This window comes from Anomaloglossus baeobatrachus, chromosome 1 (assembly GCF_048569485.1).
Source record: "Anomaloglossus baeobatrachus isolate aAnoBae1 chromosome 1, aAnoBae1.hap1, whole genome shotgun sequence".
Lineage (NCBI taxonomy): Eukaryota > Metazoa > Chordata > Amphibia > Anura > Aromobatidae > Anomaloglossus > Anomaloglossus baeobatrachus.
The window spans coordinates 672,429,440-672,446,961 of NC_134353.1; the positions used below are offsets into that span (position 1 = coordinate 672,429,440).

Below are 17,522 nucleotides of genomic sequence, written 5' to 3' on the forward strand. Positions count from 1 at the left end.
GAATGTGTTAAATGTTGCTATGATACACAGACCACATCATAAGAGAATCATTAGGCTTAAAGGCACAAATAACCTGGGCTGATCGTATTGTATGCAGTCATCTGTTCTTTTCTGATGTTATTGTGAATTCATGCCTTACATTTTCTCTTCCCTTTCTTTGTCCTTGGGCTAGGTGGACGATCAAATCCGTGCCTGCTATGAACAAACTATGGCAGAGTGGCTTGGTTGTGAGGCTATTGTTCGGCAGAGAGAGAAGGAATCTCATGCAGCAGCTTTATTGAAGTGTTCTTCTGGAGCCAGTCTAGACATACAAATCCAGAGAATGATGCATAGGGACTCCACAGTCAGCAATGAGGTTGGTTGCAGCGTTCCAGATAGAGATTAATAATACTGCGGATCTGTGCAGTTGTTGAGCCAAATTCCAACTCCTGTCTCTCCAGGCTCCAACTCCATAAATGGCCATTATTTATTAATAATTCATAGAAATGTTAATCTAAAGGCCTTGGAACAGCATGAAGATACCTAGTATCAGGAGAAACAGGAGGGGTGACAATTGATTTTCTATTACCAGTAAAACACTCTGATTATCACAGTTTGTTTTTGTTTAGTTTTTTTTTATAAATAGGGGCCTTAGATTGATATCACACAGAATATATTTAATATTGTTAGCATTTTTATACTCTAAATTCCTGTAAAAGCTAATAAATTACTTATGCAATACCAATAGATCATAAGTATTTTTTTCAAAGCTGTAGTCTGTGTTTGTACATTTCTTTTGACTTCATCCAAAACTAGCTGCAATGCCAACAATACTCTGTCTAGATCACATGTGAGTTATTTTAACCTGCAAGCATTACTATGAACCTCTCTGCCACAGGATGATGTGGCTTCATGTGTTAATCAACTTTAAAAGGGGTCACAATGTTTGAGATATTAACGTTATATGTAGAATACTGTAAGGCGGGCTTTGCACATTACGACATCGCAAGCCGATGCTGCGATGTCGAGTGCGATAGTCCCCGCCCCGTCGCAGGTATGATATCTTGTGATAGCTGGCGTAGCGAACATTATCGCTACGCCAGCTTCACATGCACTCGCCTGCCCTGCGACCGTCGCTCTGGCCGGCGACCCGCCTCCTTCCTAAGGGGGCGGGTCGTGCGGCGTCATAGCGACGTCACACGGCAGGCGGCCAATAGAAGCGGAGGGGCGGAGATGAGCAGGATGTAAACATCCCGCCCACCTCCTTCCTTCTCATTGAAGTCGGGAGGCAGGTAGGAGATGTTCCTCGCTCCTGCGGCTTTACACACAGCGATATGTGCTGCCGCAGGAACGAGGAACTACATCGTACCTGTCTCTGCACCGGCATTATGGAAATGTCGGAGAATACACCGATGATACGATAACGACGCTTTTGCGCTCGTTAATCGTATAATCTAGGATTTACACACTACGATGTCGAAAGAGACGCCGGATGTGCGTCACTTTCGATTTGACCCCACCGACATCGCACGTGTGATGTTGCAACGTGCAAAGCCGCCCTAAGAGTTCATTTTCATGGATTTTTTTGGGACCGCTATAGTACTCAGGGTTTTTCAGTCCTTTTTTAAGAAAATTAGCAACTGTTTTTATTGGCTATTTACTGCTTAGGTAATGCAGGTTAGTATAAGCTTCATGGATTTAGGTTTTCTTTTTATTTCAAACTTTTCAGCTATGTAATTATATAATCTGAGCTTCCACAATGCACTGCTCTCTGTTAACAGGAGTTCAAGAAATTATGAATTTAGTGTTGTGTATGAATGGAGAATAACATCAGATGATTAAAGGAAATCAATCACCATGTTTTGCTACCTAATCTGAGAGCAGCGTAATTTAGAGGAGACGCATCCAATCGAATTGTTACTTACTGAGCTGCTTGTTGTAATTTTGATAAACTTTGACTAATCAAATAGTGATATTTATCACTAGCCTTATTGACAGCTTAGTGTCCCTCCTTTTGCTGAGATCTCACACTGCTCCGTACAAGCTGCAGCTGTCAGTCATGCTGGGTGGGCAGAGGCTGATTACAGTTGGCCTCTTGGTCTATTTCACTTTTTCGCTAAAATGCTCATCTTATTATCAGGCTTATAATTACACCAGCCTCATCAGGATAATTGTAAAATGTATGTCACTTGAATTGTGAGATCTGTTGACAGATTCACTTGAAGGCTAAAATTTCTAAAACTACAATGATTATGTCCAAATATATCAATAAGGTGCAACTTTGATGCTAATTATAATACTGTCCTAACACTTATACCATTGCATTCTAATTTTATTTTCAGTCTTCCCAAAGCTGTAGTTCTGATCGACAAAATCATGCTCGTCTACAAAGTGATTCCAGCACAAGCACACAGGTAAGGAAGGGTTTGCTAGATATTTTTGCAGTCAATGATTATTTCAGAGGCTAAACCTATTCCTTTGCATAACATAATTTTTGATGGATTTAAGCGTGTTACTTTCTTTCAAATACAAAATGTATGTCACATTTTTTTAAAACCTCTGACAAGCACTACGTGAGACACTGATTTTTAGCTTGCAGTTGAATACTGCATTAATATTAGAATAAAATACCTTGTGAAACTTGCATTTACTGTAGAATTAGAAATGCTGTTTTTTTTCTGGGACTATACTAAAGACAGATTGTGGAGAGTGAACTCTCACTTAACTACACCATTAGACTCAGTCTTCAGGCACAGAAAGTTCCACATAGTGCAAAAATGTCTTCCCCAAGCCAAAAATACTTTAAAAGGAACCACCACCAGGTTTTTGCCCTATAAGCTATGACGCTGATTAAAATGATACCTTTAGTTGAGAAATTCAAGGTTTAATTGCAGACTAATCCTTGTTCAAACCTTCAGAAATGGCATAATTTTTGCACAGGCTTGAGCATCACGGCAGGACTTTGTGGGTTGGATTCTCTGTAATGATTGCTCCTCATGCCTTGGCTCCTTTTCATCCTTTAGATTTCACGCCGCCGCCGCCATTATTACTGTTGTCGGCGTATGTGCACGACTATTGTGACATTGTCTTCAATAAAATCGGCACATGCGCATACTGCCATCTTCCGCACCATTGTATTAAAGACAACCCCATATATTTACCCCGGTTGACACCGCGCCAGGACATTCGGGATGAGCCGGGTAAAGCGCCACAATTGGCACATCTAATGAATACGCCAATTGTGGCGCCACTACAGGCTGCTATTATTAGGCTGGGGAACGCCCAATAACCATAGACCTTCCCAGCCTGTGAATACTAGTCCCCAGGTGTCTGCTTTATCTGCGCTGGTTATCAAAAATGGTTTTTAAATTATTTATTTAAATAATAAAAAAATAAATAAATAATTTGTTCCCAGAAAGACCCTCCAGTCACTGGTTTAAAGGGCATCTGTCACCACTTTGACCTTTTTAAACTGTTAATATGAGTACATAGGTAAGTGAATGCTGAAAACAGCCATATCTTAATGTCTCATATCATATATATCTTTGGAAATATCATCTTTTATCATTTTATGTAAATGAGTTCTTTCAGGCTATGGAGCGGATGCTGCCTGGAAGATAACTCTGCCTCTAAAGCTTATTTTATATTAAAGGGGCATTACTAGTGTGATGTGTGATTGCTACTGTCTGCTGTATGTGATAATAAGGCCTAAGACACACGGCATGAAAATCGGAGCGAGTGGAATGTGATAAAACATCACATTCCACTCGGACCAATGTCTGATGGCCTATGTGCCAGCACCCATGAGCGTTTATTTTCTCAGTCCTAATCGGACCGAGAAAATAGTCGCAGCATGCTACGAGTGCAATACGATCCTTGTTTCTCTTGCACCCATTCAAGTCTATGGGGCGAGAGAAAAATCGCACTGCACTCGCATTACACCGGTGTACTGCGAGTGCAGCGTTAGAATGGCAATAGCCGGCAACGGAGGAGAAAGGGAGATAAATCCCTCCCTCCCCTCCTCAGCGCCGGCCCTCCCCTCCTCAGTGCCGGCCCGCCCCCAGCAGCTGTGGTCCGATCGCAAGATTGGATCTCAGTCGCAATGACACTCGCATGACACTTGGCTCCTGCTGTGATGCCAGCATAAGCCGAGTATTATGCGAGGATTGCAGTAGTCCCCCGTGTGGCCCTGGCCTAACTGACACTTCTGCATGTGCCTCGCAGCTTCAGCCTCCAGCCTGCAGGCAGACAGTGTTGCAACATTGTTGCAATTAAGCAGAGCTCAAGGAGCTGCAAAAAAATCTGTTTGAAAGAAGTCCAATTTAATTTCTCCTGCTCCATGTCAGTTACTTGTCTCACGCTGGTAACGCCCCTTCAATTTAAAATAATCTCTCGAGGCGGAGTTATCTTCCAGGCAGCCTCCGCCCCATAGCCTGGAACAGCTCATTTACATATAATGTTAAAAAGATGCTTTTTCCACAATAAGACACCTGATATGAGATGTAAAGGTAAGGGCAGAGAAAGTACTGTAATGCACAGACGTGAGGAAAGGTCAAAGACTGCATGCTCAGGAGCGCAATGGAGGCCTCTGTGTAAATCACGCAGGACAGTCATGCACACGGGGCTGGGCAGGAGGACGGTGATCGCATAAGATGGAGGATTCGCCGGACCGAGAGCAGCGACACACATCGGACCAGACCACCCCCTAGGTGAGTATTATAAAGGTGTTTTTTTTTCAATCACTAGTGTGGCCTGGGCTTTTTATATACACTATTCCAAACTGCTGTACATACAGTAAGAGCTTACTGGGGTTGGCCGCAGCTCATAAGGGAAAAACCTGGTGATAGGTTCCCTTTAAGGCAGTGGTTGAAAATAATGGTGGCCACACAAACTATTGACACTTTTGGGCACAATTTGGCCAATTTCACTTAGGGGTGTACCCACTTTTGTTGCCAGCAGTTTAGACATTAATGGCTGTGTGTTGAGTTATTTAGGGGCAAACCAAATTTCCACTGTTATAAAAGCTGTACACTGACTACTTTATATTGAATCAAAGTGTCATATCTTTAGTGTTGTTCCATTAACCCCTTCACGACCGCGGGCAGTAAAATTACATCCTATTTTAATGTGACTTAACGACCAGGGACGTCATTTTACGGCCTAAACTTCATTTGATTGCCGTGGCCATAGCAACGGCTTTCAAATGATGTCCCCTGCTGTTTCTTACAGCAGGGGACCTTTGTTTGACCCCAGGGGGGGTGGCATCGCCAACCCCTATCGACGATCGATGTGATTGGCTGTTCAAATCTGAACCGCCAACCACATCGTTCGCACTAATTTCGGCAAAAATAATGCCAGAATTACTGCGATACTGTGAGATCCGGCTATGATCTGCTCTAGCAGCTTCAACAAATCATAGCCGGAGCTCTAAAATGTCGCCCCCAGCCCCGATTGGAGCGATCGTGCTATGATGCGCAATCGCTCCAATCAGTTTGCAGTGGGGCGGTCTGATCTGCCGGTGGCCGCCCTCCCCAGGCCTGTGAGCCCTCCCCAACATGTCTGCAGCGTGCAGTTGTTGGTACTTGTGGTACCACGCCACCGCTGCTGCCGCCGCCGCCGTATCTGAGGTCACCGCTCCTGCTGCACGTGAGTACTGTGCTCACCTTGCAGCCCGTGCGCGCTCCCGTGGTGCCCCCCCCCCGTGCCCCCCTGCGATCTGCCCCCCCCATGCCCCGACATCCCGATCTGCTCCCCCCGCGATCTGACTGCCTCCCCCATTATCTCTATTCTGCAGCTCCCTCTCCGGTCTCCCCCTCTGCTCTCCCCCCCTCTGCTCTCCCCCCTTCTCCCCCTCTGCTCTCTTCCTCTGCTCTCCCCCTACCCCTCTGCTCTCCCCCGACGTCCTCTTACCTGTCTTCACCGGCTCGTCCGAGGTCTTAACTGGCCCGATCACCTCTGCCTCCATTGCCGGGTCCTTCCTGGGCATTCTGCTGATCTGCCCAACGTCCTGCCTGCTGCTCCTGTAAAGCTGTTCCTCTGCAGCTCTTCTGGTCAGTGATCCTCTGGGTACTGTGAGTATAACTTTTTTTTTTTCCTGTATCCTGTCCATTTTTACACCTCATCTGTCCGTGCGTCCCGCCGAGCGCTGATCAGGGATGCAGATAACGGATTGGCATCCCTGCTCAATTTTTGGCGTGACTTTTTTCCCGTATCTGTTACATCTCGTGGCTCTCCTGAGGCAAGGACTGAGGCAGTCTCCCATTCCTTGCCTGCCACGAGCATTCCTGCTCAGCAGCGCCGAAGGTCTGCCAGACTGCGCAGTGTGCAGGAGATACCTTCTCAGAGAGGCAGCAGAAGGGTGACACCTAGTGGTTCTCCTGTTACAAGGAGTGAAGCGGTCTCCCATTCCTGGCCTGCCGCAGACTCTCCTGCTCAGCGGCCCCGAAGGTCTGCGAGGCTGCGCAATGTGCAGAGGTTTACTGCTCAGGGAAGCAGTGAGATTCCCGTTATCTCTGCACATTGTGAGACCGAGGATCCCGCCTCTATTTCCCAGAGGCAGGAGGGTGAGCATGTGCAATGCGTGGTGGGTCCTGATTCGCTCACTGACGTCACACGGCTTGATGACAAGGCTGGTGACGTGGTGAATCCTGACTGGCCAGGCTGGGACGTCGTGGACCCTGATTGGGTCAAGTCCGTCATCTCCGCCTCGCGCCCGCCCTCGGGTGGAGCTGCACCTCCTTAAAAGCTCCCCCTGCCATCATGGCGGCGCGCGACCGTCCTTCTATGTTTGGATGTCTGGCAGCGTGCTGCCACGCCACTGCTCAGGCATTACTGTCTCTTGTGGGCTTGGCCCTTGCTGCTCCGGCAGTACCTCGTTTGCAGGTCGTGTTCCTGCCTTGCTGCTCCGGCAGTACCCCCGTCAACAGGCCGTGTTCCTGTCCCAGGTGAGCTCCTCAAGTCTCCTTTGGACTCACCTGGTTATTGAAAGCACACGTGCGTGGGCACCTCTGTGCTACCCTCGTGCCATATTCTCGTGACTTCCACTGGCACACGTGCGTGGGCACCTCTGTGCTTCCCCGTGCAACAGGTACACCGAGCCGTGAGATCTGTGCCATACAACCCTCACGGGTTAGGGCAGATCGGTGTACATAGATCGTCTGTGACATTCCAGACGATCGCTAGCAGCAACCCGCTCACTCTTCACCCACCATAGCGGCGGTCCCTTACACCGCACAGTGGACCTTGACCGGCGGAAGCAGTCCATTTCCCATCTTGGCACGCTTCCCCGGGTCCCCCTCGTAACATTACGGTCGCGCCAAAGGTCTGGCTATGGCTGAAGAGCAGCAGCAGTTGCTGCGTTATGTGCAGCAGTTGGAGTCACGATTGGCAGCAGTGGAGCAGTCTTCCTCCGATAAGACTACTCTGATGACAGTCGCCACCCAGGCGGCTACCCAGGCTGTGCTATTGGGCGGAAGGTCTCCTCGCCTTGCGCTTCCAGAGCGCTTTAGCGGCAACAGCTCTGAGTGCCGTGGTTTTATAAACCAGGTTACCACCTACTTAGAGCTGTCCGCGACTCTTTACGCTACCGAGAAGGCGAAGGTAGCCTTCGTCCAGTCCCTGCTCACAGGGAGAGCGCTGAAGTGGTCCACGCCGTTGTGGGAGCGCGGAGATCGTGTGGTGAATAACTTAGCAGCTTATCTTGGGGCCATGAGAATGGTGTTCCTCGGGCCTCAAGTCACCCACGATTCCGCGCTGCGCCTCCTACGACTTCGGCAAGGGTCTGCTTCAGTCGGGGACTTTGCTGTACATTTTAGGACACTGGCCGGATAAGGTCCTTGTCCCTGTGTTTTGGGAGGGCCTGGCAGGGTTTGTCAAAGACGCACTGGCCACACGTGAGGTGCCTGCCACTTTAGAGTCCTTGATTCAGGTTGCCTCTCGCATAGACATCCGCCAGGCGGAGCGAAGGCTCGAGGTCTCTTCAGCACCCACGTCTTCTCGGCCTAAAAAGCGTCTGCCTCCTGTCTTCCATCAGACAGGTCTCCCAGCCAGTCCTGTAGGCGACTCCGTGGAGTCAATGGAGGTGTCCAAGGTGGTCTCCTCTGCCCCAGGTTCTCGGTCTTGTGTCATCTGCTTTTCCTGTGGGCAGAGGGGACACATAGCTACCCGATGTCCCAAAACCGTCGGGAAAAGACAGCGTCTAGTTTCTATCAGAGGGGGGACTCTAGACGCTACCTCTCCCTCTAGGTTGACTATCAGCGCCCAGTTGCAGTTCGGCACTACTCTCTTCTCTGCCCTGGCTTGCTTGGACTCAGGCGCTGAAGGCAATTTCATCTCGACCTCCCTGACAACCCGATACTCAGTTCCCCTGGTTCTGTTGCCCAAGCCACTCAGGGTTCGGGTAGTCGACGGGTCCATACTACTCGATCCTATCACCCAGATCACCATCCCTCTCAGGATGGATGTACCACCGGGACACCATGAGCAGGTGTCCTTCCTGGTGCTTCCAGGGGGGACGGATGAGATCCTACTGGGCCTTCCCTGGTTGAGACAGCATGCTCCTATACTCAACTGGGCAACAGGGGAGATCTCATCCTGGGCAGGATCCTGTAGAGAGCACCTCGTGACTACCGAACCACCCGCTACCATTAGGTCGGTAGGGTCCTCAGGGAATACAGAGGGGCCAGGTTTACCGACACCTTATGAGGCCTACAGGGATGTCTTTTCCAAAAGGGCCGCAGATACTCTTCCTCCCCACCGGCCATATGATTGCCGAATAGACCTGAAGCCAGGCTCCGAGCCCCCTAGGGGCAGAGTGTATCCACTCTCTGCGCCAGAGACGGAGGCTATGTCCAAATATATTCAGGACAGCCTGGCGAAGGGGTTCATTCGCAAGTCTATTTCACCGGCTGGTGCAGGGTTCTTTTTTGTGCAGAAGAAGGAAGGGGATCTGCGCCCCTGTATCGATTACAGGGGATTAAATGCAATCACGATCAAGAACAAATACCCTTTGCCCCTCATTACTGAGCTATTTGATCGATTCCGCGGGGCAAAGGTCTTCACAAAGCTGGATCTACGCGGGGCGTATAATCTAGTGCGAGTCCGAAAGGGCGATGAGTGGAAGACCGCCTTTAACACCAGGGACGGTCACTACGAGTATCTAGTAATGCCCTTCGGACTCTGCAATGCCCCCGCCGTATTTCAAGACTTTGTGAATGACATTTTCCGGGATTTGTATCTTTCCGTGGTTGCATACCTGGATGACATTCTTATCTTCTGCCCCGATCTTACCACTCATCGGAGGGATGTCATCCGAGTACTTAAGAGGCTCCGTACCCATTCGCTATATGCTAAGCTGGAAAAGTGCGTTTTTGAACGGGAATCCTTGCCGTTCCTGGGGTACATCGTGTCCAGTCAGGGGTTAGCAATGGATCCGGGGAAGTTGGAGACAGTGATGAACTGGCCTGAGCCCCGCTCGCTGAAGGCGATCCAGCGATTCTTGGGGTTTATCAATTATTATCGCCAGTTCATTCCCAACTTCTCGACGGTGGCAGCACCCATCATTGCCCTTACCCGCAAGGGCGCTAATCCCAAAGCATGGACACGAGAAACGGTAGAGGCATTTCACACTCTCAAAACTCACTTCTCCAGAGCTCCCATCCTTCATCGTCCAGACATCTCCAAACCCTTCCTACTGGAGGTAGACGCCTCTTCGGTCGGTGCAGGTGCAGTCCTGTACCAGAAAAACGAACGAGGAAGGAAGCATCCTTGTTTCTTTTTCTCCAAGACCTTTTCTCCGGCCGAGAGGAACTACTCCATAGGGGATAGGGAGTTACTGGCGATGAAACTAGCATTCCAGGAATGGCGGCATCTCCTGGAAGGTGCAAAGCATCCATTTGAGGTATTTTCTGACCACAAAAACCTCACATACCTCCAGACAGCACAACGCCTGAACCCAAGGCAGGCCCGTTGGTCTTTATTCTTCTCCCGGTTCCGCTTTATTATCCGCCACCTTGGCCGGTGAGAAGAACGTACGGGCCGATGCCTTGTCACGTTGTATGGTTGTGTTGGAGGAGGACGAGGAGGAGCCTCGTCTTATACTACCCCCGGACAGCTTGAGGATGGTCACTCCCACTTCTTTGGACCAGGTGCCACCTGGCAAGACCCTCGTTCCCCCTGAACTACGGAACGAGGTGCTATCGTGGGCCCATGCCTCCAAGGTTGGGGGTCACTTCGGGGTCAAAAGGACCAGAGACCTGGTGACCAGGCATTATTGGTGGCCGAGACTACCCCAGGACATACAGGAGTATGTGGGAGCCTGTATGTCGTGTGCTCGGAATAAGCCGTCCCGGCAGAGACCAGCAGGTCTTCTTCAGCCACTGCCAGTGCCGGATCGTCCCTGGGAAGTGGTAGGGATGGACTTCCTGGGAGATCTGCCCAAGTCAGCAGGGCACAGGGTCGTATGGGTCATCACGGACCACTTCTCTAAAATGGTCCACTTGGTGCCTCTCCCACGACTCCCGACGTCACGTGCTCTCGCCACCTTGTTCATTCGGCATGTATTTAGGTTGCATGGCATGCCTGACAAGGTGGTGAGCGACCGGGGTCCCCAGTTCGCGTCTCGCTTCTGGAGACAGCTCTGTAAGCTCCTGCAGATAGAGCTGAACATCTCCTCCGCATACCATCCCGAGACCAATGGACTAGTGGAGAGGACTAATCAGACCTTGGTAACTTACCTCCGCCATTTTATATCCGCGCACCACGACAACTGGGCTAACCTCCTTCCTTGGGCCGAATTTGCCATTAACAATTCGGTCCATGAATCCTCTGGCCAGACTCCGTTCCTACTCAATAACGGACAACATCCCAGAATCCCGGTTCCGATGCCCATTACGTCACCCGATACTAGAGTGGAGGATTGGGCGACCAAGGCCCGGGAGATCTGGGATGACACCCAAGAGGCTCTTAAAAGGGCTAAAGATCGGATGGTGACAACGGCTGATGTTCGCCGCCGCCCTGCACCATCCTTCGCCCCTGGTGACCTAGTATGGCTGTCCTCTAAAAATGTTAACCTACGGGTACAGGCAGCCAAATTCGCCCCTAGGTATCTGGGTCCGTTTAAAGTACTACAGCAGGTAAACCCAGTGGCATATCGACTCCAGCTCCCTCCACGCTGGGCTATAGCCAACACCTTTCACGTGTCCCTCCTGAAACCCGTACGACTTAATAAATTGTCGGGGTCCCTGCCGGCTCAAACCGACTCCCCGTCCGACGACCCTGAGGTGGCAAAACTTGTGGAGACAAAAGTCATACAGGGCAAGAGGTACTACCTCGTGGAGTGGGCCGGCCGTGGTCCGGAGCATAGATCCTGGGAGTTGGAGGATCATATCCGCGCCCCGGGTTTGATAGCGGCCTTCGAGCACGGACAGGGGGGGGGGGGGCCTAGACGGGGGGGTAATGTTACATCTCATGGCTCTCCTGAGGCAAGGACTGAGGCAGTCTCCCATTCCTTGCCTGCCACGAGCATTCCTGCTCAGCAGCGCCGAAGGTCTGCCAGACTGCGCAGTGTGCAGGAGATACCTTCTCAGAGAGGCAGCAGAAGGGTGACACCTAGTGGTTCTCCTGTTACAAGGAGTGAAGCGGTCTCCCATTCCTGGCCTGCCGCAGACTCTCCTGCTCAGCGGCCCCGAAGGTCTGCGAGGCTGCGCAATGTGCAGAGGTTTACTGCTCAGGGAAGCAGTGAGATTCCCGTTATCTCTGCACATTGTGAGACCGAGGATCCCGCCTCTATTTCCCAGAGGCAGGAGGGTGAGCATGTGCAATGCGTGGTGGGTCCTGATTCGCTCACTGACGTCACACGGCTTGATGACAAGGCTGGTGACGTGGTGAATCCTGACTGGCCAGGCTGGGACGTCGTGGACCCTGATTGGGTCAAGTCCGTCATCTCCGCCTCGCGCCCCCCCTCGGGTGGAGCTGCACCTCCTTAAAAGCTCCCCCTGCCATCATGGCGGCGCGCGACCGTCCTTCTATGTTTGGATGTCTGGCAGCGTGCTGCCACGCCACTGCTCAGGCATTACTGTCTCTTGTGGGCTTGGCCCTTGCTGCTCCGGCAGTACCTCGTTTGCAGGCCGTGTTCCTGCCTTGCTGCTCCGGCAGTACCCCCGTCAACAGGCCGTGTTCCTGTCCCAGGTGAGCTCCTCAAGTCTCCTTTGGACTCACCTGGTTATTGAAAGCACACGTGCGTGGGCACCTCTGTGCTACCCTCGTGCCATATTCTCGTGACTTCCACTGGCACACGTGCGTGGGCACCTCTGTGCTTCCCCGTGCAACAGGTACACCGAGCCGTGAGATCTGTGCCATACAACCCTCACGGGTTAGGGCAGATCGGTGTACATAGATCGTCTGTGACATTCCAGACGATCGCTAGCAGCAACCCGCTCACTCTTCACCCACCATAGCGGCGGTCCCTTACACCGCACAGTGGACCTTGACCGGCGGAAGCAGTCCATTTCCCATCTTGGCACGCTTCCCCGGGTCCCCCTCGTAACATGTATCCATGACGCTTTTTGTATCGCATCCGTCCGTGCGTCCCGCCAAGCGCTGATCAGGGATGCAGATAACGGATCGGCATCCCTGCTCAATTTTTGGCGTGACTTTTTTTTTCCGTATCCCCGACGCTTTTTGTATCGCATCCGTCCGTGCGTCCCGCCAAGCGCTGATCAGGGATGCAGATAACGGATCGGCATCCCTGCTCAATTTTTGGCGTGACTTTTTTCCGTATCCCCGACGCTTTTTGTATCGCATCCATCCGTGCGTCCCGCCGAGCGCTGATCAGGGATGCAGGTAACGGATTGGCATCCCTGCTCAATTTTTGGCGTGACTTTTTTTTTCCGTATCCCCGACGCTTTTTGTATCGCATCCGTCCGTGCGTCCCACCAATCGCTGATCAGGGATGCAGATAACGGATCGACATCCTTGCTCAATTTTTGGCGTGACTTTTTTCTGTATCTGCGACGCTTTTTGTATCGCATCCGTCCGTGCGTCCCGCCAAGTGCTGATCAGGGATGCACATAACGTATCTGCATCCATGGTCAATTTTTGGCGTGACTTTTTTTTTCCGTATCCCCGACGCTTTTTGTATCTCGCGTCTGTGCGTTTGAAAAGTCAAATGGCGTTCCTTCTCTTCTGAGCCCCACCATGTGCCCAAACAATTACTTTCCACCACATATGAGGTATCTGCGTACTCAGGAGAAATTGCACAATACGTTTTATGGTGCATTTTTTCCTGATACCCTTGTGGAAAAAAGAGCTACCTGATTCGAGTGAAAGTTTTGTGGTGAAAAAAAATTGTATTCCTGGCTCAACATTATGAACTTCTGTGGAGCCCCTTGGGGCTCGCTAAACATCTAGATAAACTCCTTGAGGGTTCTAGTTTCCAAAATGGGGTCACTTGTGGGGGAGCTCCACTGTTTAGGCACCATAGGGGGTCTCCAAACGTGACATGGCGTCCGCTAATGATTCCAACCAATTTTGCTGTCAAATGGCGTTCCTTCTCTTCTGAGCCCCGCCATGCACCCAAACAATTACTTTCCACCACATATGAGGTATCGCCGTACTCCTAGTTGAAGCAACCGTTTTGTGGTAAAAAAAAAAAATTTTCTTTTCACGGCTCAACGATATAAAGTTCTGTGAAGCCCCCAGGTGTTCAAAGTGGTCACCAAACATCTAGAAAAATTATTTGAGGGCTCTAGTTTCCAAAATGGGGTCACTTGTGGGGGAGCTCCATTGTTTAGGCACCTCAGGTGGTCTTCAAACCCGACATGGCGTCCACTAATGAGTGCAGCTAATTTTGCACTCAAAAATTCAAATGATGCTCCTTGCCTTCCGAGCCCTGCCGTGTGTCCAAACATTTGATTTCCACCACATATGAGGTATCTGCGTACTCAGGAGAAAATGCACAATACATTTTATGGTGCATTTTTTCCTGATACCCTTGTGAAAAAAAAGCTACCTATTTGAAGCAACCGTTTTGTGGTAAAATATTTTTTTTTTTCTTTTCACGGCTCAACGATATAAAGTTCTGTAAAGTCCCCAGGTGTTCAAAGTGCTCACCAAACATCTAGAAAAATTATTTGAGGGCTCTAGTTTCCAAAATGGGGTCACTTGTGGGGTAGCTCCATTGTTTAGGCAACTCAGGGGGTCTTCAAACCCGACGACATGGCGTCCACTAATGAGTGCAGCTAATTTTGCGTTCAAAAATTCAAATAGCGCTCCTTCCCTTTCGACCTCTGCCATGCGCACAAACAATTGATTTTTACCACATCAGCGGACTCAGGAGAAAATGCACAGTAAACTGTAGGGTGCACGTTCTCTTTTCTCCCTTGTAAAAATGAAAATTTTATGGCTAAAGTAACATTTTTGTGTTAAAAAGTAAAATTTTCATTTTTTCCTTCCACATTGCTTTGGTTCCTGTGAAGCACCTAAAGGGTTAATAAACTTCTTGGATGTGGTTTTGAGCAGTGTGAGGGGTGCAGTTTTTAGAATGGGGTCACTTTTGGGTATTTTCTGTCACCTCGGCCTCTCAAAGTCACTTCAAATGTGATGTGGTCCCTAAAAAAAAATATTTTGTAAATTTTGTTGGAAAAATGAGAAATTGCTGATGACCTTTGACCCCTTCTAACTTCCTAACGAAAAAAAAAATTGTTTCGAAAATTGCGCTGATGGAAAGTAGATAAGTGGGAAAGTTTATTTATTAACTATTTTGTGTGACATATCTCTCAGATTTATGGGCATACATTTTCAAAGTTTGAAAATTGCGAAATTTTCATAATTTTCGCAAAATTTCCTAAATTTTCACATATAAACGCAAAAAATATCGGCCTAAATTTACCACTGACATGAAGTAGAATATGTCACGAAAAAACAATCTCAGAATCGCCTGGAAGCGTTCCAGAGTTATAACCTGTCAAAGTGACACTGGTCAGAATTGCAAAAAATGGCCCGGTCATTAGGGTGTTTTAGTGGCTGGGGGTGAAGGGGTTAAAAGATATAAAATACTTGCAAAACTGGGAGAGGTGTACTCACTTTTGTAGTATACTGTACACTACAACATTATCTGTTACTGAAGGCATTTTGAGTGAAATTCTGCACTTTGGAGATTATTATTGGAAAACTCTTTATCTACTTCTCAAAGTGTTTTAAGACAGTTGAACATATACTGTGATTTTGCTATGTTTTAATATTTCCCAGTATAATGCATTGCACTGAATAAAGCTTGATGCCTTGGAGCTTGTTTGTCCTAAGATAAGCTATGTGCACATGGATGATGTTATCCTAATTAAGGAGGATTTTATATAGTATTCTGGCAACTACAGTCAGAACAAGTTTGCCCACTGTTTCTGATGTGCCTCGGGATGCATGCTGCGCACGCTGCATATTACGATACACTCACTAACTTGTTTTCTCTTCTACTGTATCCTAAAGAAAAAATTACTTTTTTAGCTAGTAGAGCTTTTGTATTTGCAGTACTCAATAAAAACTGTCTGAGTGGCCAAATAAGACTTTACCCTCATAAAATGGTTATGTGATATATTGTACATATGCCACGGCCTTCTTTATCAAACCCCTTCACGGGCATACAGATATTCTTGGGAGATCATGATAACCCAGTGTTGTGTTCAGTGTTCCACAATGTACAGGATGTTGTATCGTATCTAGATACTGCAGTCACCCTGTGTTTGGAGGTTATTAGTGAAGAAATATTGTAGACTCTCAAAAAGTAAAAATATTAAGCAGCCTTTTGAAGAAGAAGCTTGTTTACCTGCTTTTCCATTCATTCTTGTAATAAGAAATACTCCCTGTTTCAACAGTTATTGCATTTTTGTACTCTTAACCAATTTGTTACTCATTGCTATATCTTGGTTGATTTGGTAATGAAAACATGCAAACATATTGAAGCTAACATGATACCATCTTCACTGCAGGTTTTTGAATCGGTAGAAGAAGCTGATCAAACTGATGCTAGAAGTGAAGACAGTAAACCTCCAAAAATAGCCAATGGAACCGTTCCAAATGGGACTTGCTCTCCAGACTCAGGCCACCCATCTTCCAGGAACTTCTCTATCACATCTGGGTATTCTGACCATAGTTTCAGCACAGATGACAATGCTTCAATGGAGACCAGTAAAAATGCACTTTATCTCCATATGAAGTCAGGATTGGCAAGTGGTAAGAAACAAAGTAGCTTGGATAGTACATTAGATAACAAAACCGTAGAAGAGGAACTTGTAGTTCAAGACAGCATGGACACAGAAGTAACAGCCAATGAAAGTTTAGATGACTTTTTATCAATTTCTGAAAGCACAGAGGACATCTTGCCTGACAAAGAAAGCACAGTGCTGTCTGTAGTGGAAGCTTGGCCAGACAGTGAAGCTGAGAAAGAGAGTCTGGTCGGAAGTGAAGACAACTTATCTGAAGAGCCAGAGATGGAAAGTCTTTATCCACAACTTGATTCATTGGTTGTCATTGATGCAACTATGTCTGAAGTTTCTCCAGTCTCTTCCACTGGAGTGATATACTCTGTAAGTAATGTGCAAAGGTACATTGGTCTGGTGTTTTGTTATGAAAATTGTCAAAGGACTGAATGTATGATATGGTGGCAGTGAAGAAAAGTGTCTTTTTACCAATCATTGCAAAAATATGACCAAATCAAGAGTTTTTCCATATGGTTTAGTAGGCTGGATTTACACAAATGGTTCACCTTCAAGTACAGGCTAGGATGCATGGACTGGCCACAAGTTTCCTGACCAGAGCTTGACATATATGAAGCCATCGAATTTGTTTTAAGTGACCTGTGGCCTGTCCATGTATCATAGTCCACACTCAAAAGATCAAACAAACATGTGGAAATCTGGCCTTAACCTCTTCACGACCCATGACGTAGATATCCGTCATGGATCATGTGAGATTAATCCCCGCCCCCTGCCGTGGGAAGGCCACGGCGATCCGCGCACATATCAGCTGATTTCACCAGCTGATATATATGCCTGCTAGATGCGAGTGGAATAGCTTCCAACCGCGACTATTAACCCCTTACATCTCGCTGCCAAAATCTGGCAGCGAGATGTATATGCGCGCCGTCATTATGCTGACTTACCCCGCCCCCATCGGAAGTCATGTGACGTGAACAGGTGACTTCCGGTGGTTGCCATGGTAACACAGGGTCATGTGATGACACCTGTAGCTAACATGAGTCACTTGCTCTCAATGCCGGAATACTGCCGACATTGAAAGTAAAGCAGCATATCTGCAGATCTCAGCTCTGTAGCTGTGATCTGGAGATATGGCAGAGCGATCAGATTGCTGATCCATATAGTCCCCTAGGGGGACTAGTAAAATAAAAAAAAAAGTTTAAAAAAAAGTTTTAAAAACCCCTAAAAGTTGAAATCACCCCCCTTTCACCCCATTGAAAATTAAAGGGTTAAAAAAATAAAAAATATACACATTTTTGGTATCGCCGTGTTCAGAAATGCCCGATCCATCAAAAT

General features: G+C 48.3%; 1 protein-coding gene across 1 annotated transcript in view; it reads left to right on the plus strand.

The window, feature by feature from the left end:
* SGSM1 (small G protein signaling modulator 1) overlaps positions 1 to 17,522 on the plus strand; it is a 333,454-nt gene that overhangs the window by 264,405 nt on the left and 51,527 nt on the right. The window contains exons 17-19 of the mRNA XM_075320055.1: positions 173 to 355; positions 2,322 to 2,393; positions 15,960 to 16,556. Of these exons, the coding sequence (XP_075176170.1) occupies positions 173 to 355; positions 2,322 to 2,393; positions 15,960 to 16,556 (852 nt within the window). The remainder of the gene's footprint in view (positions 1 to 172; positions 356 to 2,321; positions 2,394 to 15,959; positions 16,557 to 17,522) is intronic.